Source organism: Myiozetetes cayanensis, unplaced genomic scaffold (assembly GCF_022539395.1).
Source record: "Myiozetetes cayanensis isolate MyiCay16 unplaced genomic scaffold, myiCay2020 scf12, whole genome shotgun sequence".
NCBI lineage: Eukaryota > Metazoa > Chordata > Aves > Passeriformes > Tyrannidae > Myiozetetes > Myiozetetes cayanensis.
Window position 1 is genome coordinate 13,242,075 of NW_026086826.1, and position 14,321 is coordinate 13,256,395.

A 14,321-nucleotide genomic window follows, 5' to 3' on the forward strand; every position below is an offset into this window, starting at 1 on the left:
CTCCAGAAGTGGGCCTGGAAAACTGGGCAATTCTCCTTGCTACTGTGGGACATCAGATAAGGAATGGGAGCGATGCAGCTGGTGAAGAAAACTCTCTGTTTACTGCTTTTTGGGTTCAAATGGTGTATGAAAGGACAAATGTATGGAAACGAGAGGGCTGGGGTTGAGAGCAGCAGCAACTCCATCATCCAGGGAACTGGATCCACCATCCATCATCCAGAGCTGCCCATGGACATGCTGGAGCTCTACCAAGACCTCTTGGAGCTTAGAACTACACACAGATACCATCAGGTATTTCCCACAGGAAACATCCTGTCCTTTCCTTTTCTGCTCCCCTCCCAGTCCATCTTTCCACACAGGTTAATACTCTGAATTTCCCCACCAGCCTGGGCAGTTCTGGTCCCTTCCACCAGGACCATGGGGAAGTGCAGCTGGGGCTGAGGTCCCTCAGCCATCCCTGCTCTGGCTGAAAGGCACTTCCTAAACCTGGAGACCTGAGCAGTTTAGTGTATTTTATGTTCATTCTGGACACATTCAGAACCTGGAAAGTTTAGTGTTGAACTGTATTAAATTTTGCTGTGATCCAGAACCTCGAGTGCTGTGTCCTGTTCTGGGCCCTCATGACCAGGACATCGAGGGGCTGGAGCATGTCCAGGGAAGGGAACAGAGCTGGGGAAGGGTCTGGAGCACCAGGAGCAGCTGAGGGAGCTGGGGGGGGCTCAACCTGGAGAAAAGGAGGCTCAGAGGGGACCTTCTGGCTCTCTGCAACTCCCTGACAGGACAGTGGAGCCAGGTGGGGGTCAGGCTCTGGTCCCAGGGAACAAGGGATGGGACAAGAGGAATGGGAACAAGCCCATACTCCCAGGGAACAAGGAGATGGGACACGCCTCAAGCTGTGCTAGGGGAGATTCAGGTTGGACCTCAGGAGAAATTCCTTCCTGGAAAGGGTGTTCAGGCATTGGAAGGGGCTGCCCAGGGAGGCAGTGGAGTCCTTATCCGTGGAGGTGTCCAAGGAACAACTGGATGTGGCACTCAGTGCTCTGGGCTGGGTGACAAGGTGGGGATTACGCTCAGGTTGGACTTGATGGGCTGGGAGGGCTTTTCCAATGGAAGTGAATCTGTGATTCTGTGGTTCTGTATATTATTAATACCCACACTGCAGCACCATGATCATTAAAGGCATCACCTTCAGGACATGGAAGTGTGATACAACTGAGATACAAGAAAAGTATCTCAGTGTTACTGTCTAGAAAACTTAATTACAGCACATGCTTAAAGAACCCAAAACAGACATCCAAGGGGACAGATTTATTGTCTTAGTGCAGCTGCCAACAACGGCCACTTTCTTGCCCTCAGGTGAGCCATGCACAAAGCGGGGGGTACCTCTCACTCCTGGTCACCCCCTCACAGCTCCAGCATTTACCACACAGACCAGGAATCAATTTTGGGGGAGCAGTGAAAAGAGACCAAAAAAGGGATACAAAAATCAAGTGTTCCCTTTTGCCCAAAGGCTTTGATTTGACAACTGTCTTGAAAGCTCAGCTGGCCTGCAGAGAGCACCATGGCTCCTTTATCACAAACAGTGTAAACAGAGCGTGGGATGCTGAGATCCCCATTGGAACATGCATCCAGGGAATGTTTTACAGGTCAGTTCTTTCTTAACACACAAACAGCCTCATGGATGCTTTGGACCGGGCAGGAGGAGGAGGAGGAGAGAGGCAGTGGAGCCCCCTGTCGTGTGATCCCTGCTGGCCCAGGGCAGGAGCTGGCTCAGGTGGGAATGCGGCTCCGCAGGTATTCCAGCACTGCAGCCGTTCCCTTGGCCAGGATCGCAGCCCGGGGGGTGCGGAATGGGTTCCCTTCCAACAGCAGGGTCCTGGAAAACAGGGATCTGCACTTAGATAAAGACTTCTTGTACCCACACACTCATCCACTGCATACAGACTGCTGAATCTTTTGGAATTTGTAAGTAATCCCTCTTCTGTTCTAAAAGTTTTAATTCCTGCTTTCCTGCTTCACACCAGCTTGGCTTTAGAGACATGTGAATTTTAATTTATGCTAATAAATCAGTGGGGGTGTATGACTGCAGCACATACCCCAATTCTGCAGCAAGCCTCTGCCAGCAGGAGTGAGAAAAGAACTCCTGGAATACAGAAACATAATTCCAGGATGGTTCAGGCTGGAAGGGACCACAGTGGGCTCACCTGGTCCAACCTCCCTGCTAAGCCTGGCCTGTCTGTGCTGCATCACAGTGTGACTGGACAGGCAACATAACCAAGGCTGTGCCAGAAGCTTCATACAAATGAACAGACCCTGAAATGATGAAACAACTCCTCCAACTCTTTACAATAGTGAGAAAATATGGAAGAAACTGCCTTGTTTTACAGATAATCAGGACGATCCTTTTGGGGCACTGCGACTCCACAAACAATATCCTGCCAAGGAGCACTTCTTCCTCTGACAGTCAAACACTGCCTGAAGAACTCAGACAGAATACAATTGTATAAACAGATCCCCAGTGAAACCACACACCTCAGGTTTTCACAGTTCCCCAGTTCTGGGGGCACGTGGAGGAGGTCATTGTTCTGCAGGTCCAGCGTTCCCAGCATGTCCATCCCCTTCAGCTGCAGCGGGTCAATGGACCCCACCTGGTTGTTGCTGAGCAGGATGGTCTCCAGGGCTGGGAGGTGATAGAGGACACTGGGAAAGGCCTTAAATCTTCAGGAAGAGAAAGGAGGCAAAGCAGGGAAAGTCAGAAACAGGGCAATACAAACACAAGCACTTCATGGGTTTCAAGCCCACAACTTGTCGGCCCAGTGTCTCCTCGTTCTTATATCACAGGAAAATCATAGAAAATTCAGCCCAGTTCTTTTGATTATTATTTTATTAAAAAATCTAGAGAGTTGCTCACCTGTTAAAAGCAAGATTGATTATCTGCAGTCTTGTCAGTGCCTCCATTTCCTTGGGTAAAGATGTCAAAACGTTGTTTCTGTGTACCAAAGGAAGACAAACAATAATCATTCACTTGCTCAAGGTTTTAGTTGAGAATCCCCAGGACAGAACATACTGATCACATCCACACTGTCTGTGGCCAGTTCATTGCCTCAGAAATTGGGCAAGACCATGCCCAGGTACAGCTGCTGGCTTGGATTGACCTGCCAGCCACGCTGGATTCCCATTTCTACCAGGAGGAGACTCAAAGCCTGTCCTCTAAAGATTCCCAAGTATTCCCAAGCATCCAAAAACTCCATAATGAATTTCCTGCCAGGAAATTCAGCTCCTTGGATTCCAGAGGATAGTTTAGGAAACTGCCCAGATCCTGGAGCCAAAGTAAATCAGTCAGGTAGCTACACCTCTCCAAAATCCATGGTTTGAGCTAATCCTGATGCTGAACAATGCAAGGAGCATTTCTCAGGAGTCAGGGGAGGTAAGATAACATAAGTAACATCTTTTGCCATTTAATGCTTCTGTTTCCAGCAACATCACAAGATCTGAACTTTCACTGTCCTAATTCCCAAGACTTTTTGGTGTGTGTGTCTTTTGGAGGGTGATGGAAGTGTTTTTAAATAGCAACATGTCTCTCCTCACAGCAAGTCTCAGAGCTGGTCCACTTGTTTTTTGGGTTTTCTTTTACCAAGACCCAAATTTAGGCTATTTCAGCTCTGCCATGGAGGCATTTGGGAATGAAAACTGATCCCAGTGCTGCAATCCCACTGGAACAGATGGCTGGTTTAGGGAGGCAGGAAAATAAGTTCCCAGGGAAGGAACCCAACACACGTCACCAACCTGAGATCCAAATGTGTCAATTTATGGAGCCTGCACAGCTCCAGGGAAATGGAGGAGATTTTGTTGAAGCCGAGGTTGACATCACAAACTGAGTCTTTCAGCTCCACAATCCTGAAACCCGAAAAGGAAATACTGTAATTATGGAAGCTCATGCTTGCATTCTAAGTTATTTAAAAACTGCTTTCTTCTACAAATCAAGGACACATTTTGTTTCTTGACAATCCAGAAGAAATTTTGTGAAGATAATGAGATGTCACCTGTGAGAGCTGCTGCTCCTCAAACCTTACACTTGGGTGAAGGCAAAGCTCAAATTACTGATCTACAGTGATTAGATCACATTTTCTCTCTCTGATTAGGAGAGTAAATTTTACTACAAAAACCTCCTCAGTAAATGCAGCCAAGAGCTACGTCAGAGACCAGAGCACAGGTGACCATCACTGCCATCTCCTGACCTGGAGACATTTTAATACTGACTCTTATCCACCTTCTTCTGCAGCCAAACAAACTGAAAGAAATTCCTATTTTTTCCCATCTTTTGTTTCTGCTCCATTGTTACAAATTCCTGCTGCTGCTTGTAAAAGGCTGTTACATTGAGATGCTCTGGTGTAAATTATTTAGCCGCTCAAGAAGTTCACTGTAAAACCCCCCAAATAGAACCTCTGGTTTAGCCCTAAAACCAAAATGCTATTAAATGAGAAAACACTTTTCTCTCCTGTCTGGATTGGCATGGAATTCTGAGGCAGCTGCACACCCACCCACACCTATCCCAGGGAATGCAACAGCCTCTGATACAGTGACAAAGCACAGGAGGCACAAACACCAGCTCACAAAATCCAGTCTCTAGAGATTGTACCTGAAAATGGACTTTTTTTTTCCCCTGAGATTGCACCTCTTCAAGCTCTATGTTCTAAAGGTGAAACATTCAGCACACTTGGGTCTGAGAATGGGCATAGATCAATTCCACAATGTGGTAGTGTCCTTAAAAATCAGTGTTGGTGGTTTTCTTGGGCTCCCAGAGATCCAGCAAACCTTCCTTGTAACACAAAAAGACTAATCAGTGCCATCAGTGCCAGAGATTTTCCATGACTGTGGATGACACAAGTGACTCCAGGTCCCATGTGCACGCTCCTGTACAAGACACACAAGTTGTGTCACTGTATCTCACTGTACTTTGATTTGTGTGCACAGACACAGCAACAAAGTGCAAACGGCTTCAGGGAGGACACAAGATGCTGAGAACAAAGGCAGAAAAGCAAGTCACAGATGAGGAATGACCTTCACAAAGTACCTTGGGGGCACCTCTCTCAGCTGGTTCTTGCTGAAGTTGACAGTGGCCACAGGGTTGGTGCCCACGGCATCGAACATCTCCTCAGGGATCTCTGCTGCCTGCTTCTCACTGAGGGGAGAAAGAGGGGCTGAGCAATACCAGTTCATCCTTTCTGGTGATTAACAAGGCATTTTCACCTTCTTTTAGAGAAGATGAGCAGGTACAATTTGAAATGCATGGGTCTGTTGATCAAAAAGCTCCAACCACTGCCCTGTCACCAAGTATCAGAGAATCCTGGAATCCTGGAATAGTTAGGGATGGGAGGGACCTTAAAGCTCATCTGTTCCATTCCCTGCCATGGGCAGGGACACCTTCCACTATCCCAGGTTGCTCCAAGACCCCGTCGAACCTGGACTTGGACACTGCCAGGGATGGGGCAGCCACAGCTTCTCTGGGCAACCTGTGCCAGGGCCTGACCACCCTCACAGCCAAGAATTCCTTCCCAATATCCCATCTAACCCAGTCCTCTGGCAGTGGGAAGCCATTCTCCCTTGTCCTGTCTCTCCATGTCCTTGTCCAAAGTCCCTCTCCAGCATCGCTTGGAGTCCCTTTAGGCACAAGAAGGGGCTCCAAGTTGCCCCTGAAGCCTCCTCTTCTCCAGGATGAACATTCCCAGTTCTCCCAGCCTGTCTCAGCTTCTCATCCATCAACACCCCCAAGTCCTTCATGGTTTTCTTTCCCATTCCCAGCTTAACAAGGTACAGTTAAAAAATAATTGAGGAGACACTCACCTACTACAAGATGTTCTGAGACTTACTGAAAACTGTAAAGAGCTTAAAAGGTACCAAAAGCACCTGAAGGTTTTCAGCACTTCAGTTGAGTTACTGTGAAATATTTGATATTACAAATGAATAATTAAACCCCTGCAATCCAAATCTGCCTATTCCTGAGTACAGGAATTAAAGGGGAAAATGCCCAAATACAGTAGGATTTGTGGACAGCTTGGTATGTAATAAAGGCAGGAGGGGGAAACACAACCAAAAAATAGGGGAGTGTTTTTGCAGCTTTAGGAACAGGTAGTATTTCCAAGCACATACCTGTACTCCAGTAATTTCAGTGAGGTTATGGCATGCATGTTCACCCTTGCCTGGCTGGGAAGGGTCATGGCTGTCACAGGAGGCTCTTCACTGGGGCCAGGTCCATCATCTACAGACAACAGAGGGGTCCAGTCACAGTTCTGAGGGATCCAGGAGTGCATCCCAGGCACCTCCACCACCCCCTTTACTCCTGGTTCAACTGAAGGTCACCTAATTCAGATTATTCCAATAATTTTCTGGCAAAAGGGTCAGAAATAAGCTAAAAAAGGAGGCTTTTCCCAATTTAAACCTCTACAGAAACAGGACTGCCACTGGTTTAGCTCCATAAGAGGTAGAGTAAAACCGTAAGTACTGCTGTACATGCAAGACATGAGCTAATTGTGTTATCACAATTATATTATCTGTTAGACTGAGCTTGTACTCCAGCATTCCATTAAGTTTTGTGGAGTTAACATGTCAGATTTGCATGGAAGCTGACATTTGGAAGGAATTTTTTCTGCTGCAGAAGCCTAATTAATGCTGCCATCCTCTGGCAAGTGGGGACAACCACTGGAAAAGGAACAGTCATACAGCACTGGTAAGAAAAGCTGATGCATCTATAATCAAGGTCCCTTTTAAGAACAAAGATTAGGCATATTGAGATTATTTTAGAAATTATAATCCTCAATAAGAGCATGTTTGTTATTCAGTATTATCTAACAGAATAAGGAAAAGAAACAGAAATATCAGAGCAAACTGTTGAGTAAAGAAATCTCTATTATTGCAGGATAACTGGAAAGGTCCGGATTTAAACAACCACCCTCCCTAGGTTCTGATTTATTTTCATTTCTTAGAATCTCTTTAAATGCAATAAATGGAATAAAGCAACACACCTTGGATTTTGCTTCTCAGATATTTCAGAAGTTCCTGGGTGCCTTTCTTTTAAAAAGAAACAAAAAAACAGTCACTAAGTGGGGTTTATGCAGTTGGTGAAACAATGCAGAGGGACAATTCCAGTCACAGAGGTGGAGCCAACAACACTGCTGAATAAAAATTTCACCTGAAATCCCACAGGGAAGCCCTCCTCACAGCATCTTAGGAACTTGTTTAGTTATAATTTCATCTATTCCAATTGAAAATTTCTGATCCTGAATCACAACCTCGGGCTCCGCATTTTTAGCTTTTCATGTTTCTCCTGTTGCCCACACTGTGGGGACACAGCAAATGTTCACCTGCAACATAACCAAACTCCAGTGCTTACTTCCAGCAGGTCTCTCCGGATGGTTCTCAAAGGATTTCCCTCCAGTGCCAGGAATTTCAGCTGAGGAAGGTTCCCCAATGTATAAGGCAACCTGCAGATGGAAACAACTCATTTCAAAGCAGCTCCAAACCAATTGCTAAGGAATCTGCAATGGTTTGTCAGATGGGATTCTGAAGCTCAGGTTCAAAGAAAAAGATGCAGAATCCCACCATCATTTACGTTGGAAAAGCCCTCCCAGCCCATCGAGTCCAGCCCGAGCCTGATCCCCACCTTGTCACCCAGCCCAGAGCACTGAGTGCCACATCCAGTCCTTCCTTGGACACCTCCAGGGATAAGGACTCCACCACCTCCCTGGGCAGCCCCTTCCAATGCCTGAACACCCTTTCCGTGAGGAAATTCCTCCTGATGTCCAACCAGACCCTCCCCTGGCACAACTTGAGGCCGTTTCTTCTTGTCCTGTCCCTATTCCCTGGGAGCAGAGCCTGACCCTCACCTGGCTGCACCCTCCTGTCAGGGAGCTGCAAAGAGTGAGAAGGTCCCCCTGACCCTCTTCTTCTCAGGCTGAGCCCCTACAGCTCTCTCAACCACTCCTGGTGCTCCAGCCCCTTCCCCAGCTCCCTCAGACCCTCCCCAAAGCACTTACAATCAAACATAAGTCACAAGCAGAACACAGAATGTTTAAGAAAGGCCCAGTTTGATCAGAGCAATCACACAATACAGAGGGTTCCCTCATTTTATGATTAAGTCCTTTCTTAATTGCACCTCCCTAGTGTGATCCACCAGGAATGAGCTGCCACCAGCCATGTCCCCCCCCAGACCCAGCCCAGCTTTCTCTATTACCTACTGATGTCATTGTTGGCCAGGTCGAGCCGCTCCAGCTTCTGCAGCAGAGTGATCTCCTCAGGGACTGATTTGATCTTGTTGTCTCTGAGTTCCAGCACAGACAGGGAATTCAGGTGTTTCAGATTCTCTGCATTGAGGATTTCAATCTGATTCTCACCAGCATGTAATTCCTATGGGAACAAAGAGCACCTACCACTATGGTAGTCTGGTAAAATTGCTTTATAACTCATCCCCTAAATCGTGACATCAGCAGAAACATATGATGATGTGGAGAAAAAAATAGATCTTGACTCCCTTTCTTCTGCCTATGAAATATCAAAGCCTCCAAAGATCCAGAGATATAGGACTGACTCAGCTTTTTTGAACCCACCACAGAACCCTCAGCTCCAAGTCCCATTTCCCAGCCAGGAATAAACTTGTTCCACTTTTGCCAAGAACTTGTCAATGACTCCTTTGCTCAAGAAGCTTCTGAAATTCAAAGTCAGAGGAAGTTGAGAGGCAGCTTTCATCTCCCTGATGGAAATGTTTAATTTATAAAGGAAAAAATGAATGATTCCTTAGCCTAAGAGCATGTGCTAGATTCACTACGACACTGAACTCCACAAACCAATAGGAATTTTGATAGAAAATGAGGAAATAGCTTGGAATTTACACTGCTGACTTCAGAGCTGGTCAATGGAAACACTACAGCAATAGCGACATTCCCTTGGCCCAACCATTTCCCTATCAGTTGAGTAACAAATTTCTGATGTTCTGAGACAGGTGATTGTCAACTTTAAATATATCAGAAATTAATGCTACAAAATACCAGGAATCCCTGATTATGCCAAAAGGAAAACCAGTATATTTTTTCTGTAATTACAAAGAAAATATTATAATGAATAATGTTAGTTTAACCAGAAAATGTTCCCACTGAGAAAAAATAGGCAACACTAGATCCAGTTTTAAGTCATTCCTCTTCTAAATATTTATTTTGCAAATCTGAAAGTTCTGCTGCGCATTTGTCTTCCAAATGACCTTAAGGTTGAATACTGAGGACAGCAAGAGAAATTGCAAAGGGGGGTGTACTAAATAAGAGTTCTAAACACACAACCATTAATTTTTGATCACAGCACCTCACAAAAACTTGTGTTTAAAGTAACTGTCATTATTTAACAGTTTACCGCATTGCAGCCATTTCAAGCTCACCTTCAGTAATTTGCAGGAGGGAAACTCTGGCAAGGAACGCAGTTTATTTTTCCTCAGGTAAAGCTGCTCCAGCGATGCCATAGTTGCTAATTTAGAAGGTACAGTTTCCAGGTAGTTTTTGGTACAATCCAGCTGTCTCAAGCCTGTGAAAGTAAATGTGCAATGACAAACAGAAACAGGAGAAAATAAAAATAGCTTTCCACAGAAGCATAATTATCCTGGGTTTTAAAATAAATGCAACGACATTTTGCCAAACAGAATTTAGAACTAATAATTCTGACCTGATTCTCTTGGGAGTGCATTAACTTTAGGGATATATTTTAAAACCTGACTAACATGCACTAATATGAACATAAACACAGAACTAGCTGTTTGGCATTTAATGGTGTGAGGAAAGTGAGTTACTTTTCATGGCACTGAGATCTTCAGGCAGGTCCTTGAGCTGATTACAGGCCAAATTGAGCCGCACCAAGTTAACGAGCAAAGCAAAACTTGTTGGAATGTCTGTGAGGTGGTTGTTGGACACATCCTGCGGATTGAAAAAAAAGTGAGAGAGATTAAGACAGAGATGTTTAAACTATCCCATGGGTGCTGCTAGTGCAAAGTTAATTACTGGTAGAACATTAAAATTAGCTAGCTGACATATTTAGGATCTCCCTGGCAGAAGTGTGACAGAAGAAACAAGTCTCCCATGACTGACAGATCACAAGGGATTTGAGTTTTCCTAAAATATTTGTCAAACCAAGAACAACCAAAAAACCCACCATGTAATAACTGACTTTAGAATGCTCACTGGAATATGTGAGTATTCTGCCATCGAAGCCAGCAATTTTTAATTAGCTGTAGCAAAACATGGATAAATCTTTCTGCACAAAGAAATATGGTTGGAAAAGCTGATTTACCAATTCCTCCAAGCTGAGGAGCTGCCCCAGACCCTCGGGGAGGTGGCTCAGCTCGTTGTGCTGCAGCAGGAGGCTCCTCAGCCGGGGCAGCTGCAGCAGCTCCTCAGGGAGGCTCTGCAGCTTGTTGTGGCTGGTGGGAAAACATGGGACACAAAGAGAAAAACAATCACTAAGGAGTTTTCAGGAATAGGATGCACACAGAACACTCGTGTCCACAGCCTATACACATCTTGCTGGTCAGGACACGGCCACCTGTAAGGAAACCTGTCTCAGGCCTCTACAACAGATTCGTTTCCTGAGAAAAATTAATTCTCTTCATTTATTTGTTCAAGAATAGTTTTAATCCTAATCTGAATTTACAGTATTCCATCTGGATATGAATTGTTTTGTTTATGCAGTTCACACAGTGGCAGCATAACCTCTCCTGGAGCACAAATTTACAAAATTACCCCAGTGAACACAAGATTCTGAACTTTCCAGCATCTCTCATTCACACATGAAAGTCAGTGCAATATTCCTCTTGTTTGTTGTGTAACACATCCTTACCTGACATCAAGTTTCTGGAGATTTTCTAGTTGTCCTAAAGCAGAAGGAAGTGATGTCAGTTGATTATCATGCACCTAGAAAACAGAGGTTTTAGAATACAGTTACTAATTTGTGCCTTGTAGGGTTTTTTCCCAGAAAAAAGCCAATCTGATCCACACAGAAATTCTGTACACATGGAACTGCAAAATTCTCCTTAACTGCCATCAATGCCCGGAGACTAGAGATGAAGGGGAGTGCAGTAAAGGGGGTTGCACCCCCAGTAACAGCTCTTCCTAAAGTGTCCATAACAGAAGTTCCCAGATCTTTCCACAGGACCCTGGAGCTGGACTTGATCCGTGTGGGTCCCTTCCAGCTCAGGACATTCATGATTCTATGATTACACTCTACAAGTGTATGAACTGAGACATTATCAGAGTGACCTGTAACAGTTTTTTCTTTATCCTGAGAATCAAAGAATTACAAAATAATATATAATATAAGCAATAAATAAATGTATTTTTTAAAGGCAGTGGGTTCATGGACACCCAGTCAGAGGCAGCTCTGCTAGCACTGTGCTGGTTCAGGAGCTGGTACTGTGCTCACCTGTATTCCAAACATCATGGAGCCCAAAATTGGTTTGGGTTGGAAAGGATCGTAAAGCCCATCCCGTTCCACCCCCTGCCCTGGCAGGGACACCTTCCACTAGCCCAGGTTGCTCCAAGCCCCGTCCAACTTGGCCTTGGACACTTCCAGGGATGGGACAGCCACAGCTTCTCTGGGCAACCTGTGCCAGAGCCACTCCACCATCACAGGGAAGGATTTCTTCCCAATATCTCATCTAACCCTGCCCTCATTCAGCATAAGGCCATTCCCCTTTGTCCTATCCCTACCTGCCTGTGAAAAGAACACACCAGCTCCACTCCTGCAGGGAAATGGAAACCAAAAGTCTAAGACAACATTTTCCCACTTCCTCCATGGAAGTAGTGTCTGACCAAGGCCTCCTTGTACTCACATCCAGCACGGTGAGGGCAGGCAGCAGCTGCACATCCTCCGAGAGGCTCTGCAGCTTGTTGGAGGCAAGGATGAGCTTGGTGAGGTCGGTCTGCTCCCACCAGCGATCTGCAGCTCCAAAGGACAGGTTCTGCTGGGCCTCCTCCGGAGTGTCCACGTTGATCCGCCACACATGTGGAGGCACTGCCACACAAACATACGCAAGTCAGCTGGATTGTTCAGGGAATTATTCTCAAAATCCTCCTATATAGAATCATAGAGTGGTTTGGGTTGGAAGGGACCTTAATGGTCATCCAGTTCCAATCCTCCTATCATAGGGTACGATATATATAGAGACGGATATGTTTGTATGTATATACACAACTAGATACAGAGACAGATACATGTATACATAGAAATACATACACATAGATATACAGATGTACATGTGTGGATATATACACACACATAGATGGATGGATAGTTAGACAGATAGCGATGTATATACACATCTGTATAGTCAGTGGTGTTCTAGAGACATGTTCCCAGAGGAGACAACAACATGCTGATGGAAATGTGCCAGAAAGAGACAAAAGTGAGTTCCTTGCAGACAGATGGCAGAACACCGGTCGCTGCCGTTCCCCGTGTGCCGCCCCCGCCCTGCCGCTCTCGGCGGTGCTGGGGCTCCCCGGCAGCCCCTCCGGTGGTGCGGGGGTCGGACGGCGCGGCCCGGCTCACACACCGTCGCGGAGGCCGCGTCCCGCCAGGTTGAGCTGCCCGCTTCGCCGCGCCGCCCGCAGCAGCCCCTGCGGCACCGGGGGCTCCGGCTCGGCCGCCCGCCCGAACCCCGGCCCCGCGCGGGGCCCTCCGGGCCGCGCCCGCCGCGCCGCCGCCATCGCCCAGAGCCCCGCGCGGGGCCAGAGCGGGGCTGGGTCCGCCCGCCGCGCAGGCGGGGCCGAGCGGGCCCCTCGGGCGGGCCCGGCCCAGCCCCAGCCCAGCCCCAGCTCCGCCGCCATTTCCCGCCCCGCGGAGCTGAAATGGAGCCCCGGCACGGCCGCGGGAGGGCACGGCTGTGAACCGGACCGGTAACCCGGGGCGATCGACACGGACACATGGGAACAGCAGAGGCGCTTTGACACCCAAACGCGATAGAATCCCAGCATGGATTGGGTTCGAAAGGATCTCGAAGCCCATCCCGTTCCACCCCCTGCCGTAGGCTGGGACACCTTCCACCAGCCCACGTTGCTCCAAGCCCTGTCCAACTGTGATACATAAAAATGTTCCAGATGACAAACACTGAGCACCAGTACATGAGATTAACACTCCCTGTGTTATGTGTGACTCCCTGTGTCATGTAAACATGAGAACAAACACTCCCCTCTTTGAAAAATGCTGCCATGAGTGGTTCCATTGAAATTAAAAGTAATTAGTTAGGGTTTAAATGCGTTTGTTAAGTATGTGAATCAGGAAACTCACACTTCAGGCATTTGCTCTCAACCAAGGATCTCGGCCTCATTAATTTTTACCAATGTTCTTTAATTCCCCCCCTTTTTTTTTTTCTGCTCTTTCAGTGGAGCAACTGAGTATTGAAAAAAAAAAGCGGTGGTGCTTAAAAATGGCTTTTGTACGTATATACACAACTAGATACAGACAGATACATGTATATATAGAAATATATACACATAGATATACAGATGTACATGTGTGGATATATACACTTCAGAGGGCCATAGCTCTGTCCCTCAGGGCCCCTGATAAAAAGTGTGGGTTGGTCTCCTCTCATTTAAGTTTCATTGTGCTCTTGGAAATTAGTGTAAATTCAACATAGGATATTGCTGACAAATTAAAATTTGAAGTACATTTGTGGCAATTCAGTACGGGATATTGCATCTGTGGTATTTCATAAGTGGAAATGTAGTTATCTGGTAAGGGAGGACAGTGAATGTCTTCTGTGTTATGAATCAGATGTGGTAGAATTTCAGCTTCATTAATAAATAAGGCTTGTTTTAAGTTGTTTACATGCAGTAACTTTATGGGGAAACACATTTACAGAAAAGCAGCAAAGTCATCAGGAAATAGCATGCTTTGTACTGTACTACCTGCAAGTAGTTTTTTTCCTAATATTAAAGAAAAATTCCCACCCCAACCTCACACTGCTTTGACAGTAAATTTTGTGAGTTTAGTTTATGAAATGAGAAGGAGGAAATAACGACCCCCCATAATCCCTCGGAGCCCCTCATGGTCCGGCATGGTCCTTCAGAACCCTCACAGTCCCACCGACGCTGGACAGCCCCTCAGACCCTTCACGGCTGCCTCATGTCTCTTCAGGGCTCCTCAGAGCCCTCACAGGCCCTGATGGCTCCTCATGATCCCTTCAACCCCTCACAGTCCCTTAGGGCCCTCATGGCTCCCTCACATCCCTCACGGGCCCCTCAGCTGCTTCACAGCCCCCCAGACCCCTCGCAACCCACCAGAACCCTCAC

The 14,321-nt window shown here is 46.6% G+C and overlaps 1 protein-coding gene across 1 annotated transcript; it reads right to left on the bottom strand.

Moving 5' to 3' along the window:
- Nucleotides 1-1,293: 1,293 nt before the first annotated feature.
- On the bottom strand, nucleotides 1,294-12,734 carry LRRC40 (leucine rich repeat containing 40). The gene is made up of 15 exons (XM_050306386.1): nucleotides 12,581-12,734; nucleotides 11,861-12,042; nucleotides 10,870-10,943; nucleotides 10,324-10,453; nucleotides 9,827-9,950; nucleotides 9,422-9,564; nucleotides 8,231-8,403; nucleotides 7,391-7,481; nucleotides 7,023-7,068; nucleotides 6,151-6,259; nucleotides 5,075-5,182; nucleotides 3,787-3,897; nucleotides 2,912-2,989; nucleotides 2,533-2,718; nucleotides 1,294-1,876 (listed from the first exon to the last, which is right to left on the bottom strand). Exons 1-15 carry the CDS (start codon nucleotides 12,732-12,734, stop codon nucleotides 1,771-1,773), a joined length of 1,815 nt encoding a protein of 604 aa, XP_050162343.1. The 3' UTR covers nucleotides 1,294-1,770.
- Between the last annotated feature and the right edge of the window lie 1,587 nt (nucleotides 12,735-14,321).

Excerpts from the sequence above, each read along its gene's own strand:
- LRRC40 (XM_050306386.1), bottom strand. The coding sequence starts at position 12,734 with ATGGCGGCGGCGCGGCGGGCGCGGCCCGGAGGGCCCCGCGCGGGGCCG. Across the intron at positions 10,454-10,869 it reads CTCCAGAAACTTGATGTCAG|CCACAACAAGCTGCAGAGCC; the intron begins GTAAGGATGTGT and ends TTTTCCCACCAG. Across the intron at positions 5,183-6,150 it reads CTGAAATTACTGGAGTACAG|TGAGAAGCAGGCAGCAGAGA; the intron begins GTATGTGCTTGG and ends TTCTCCCCTCAG.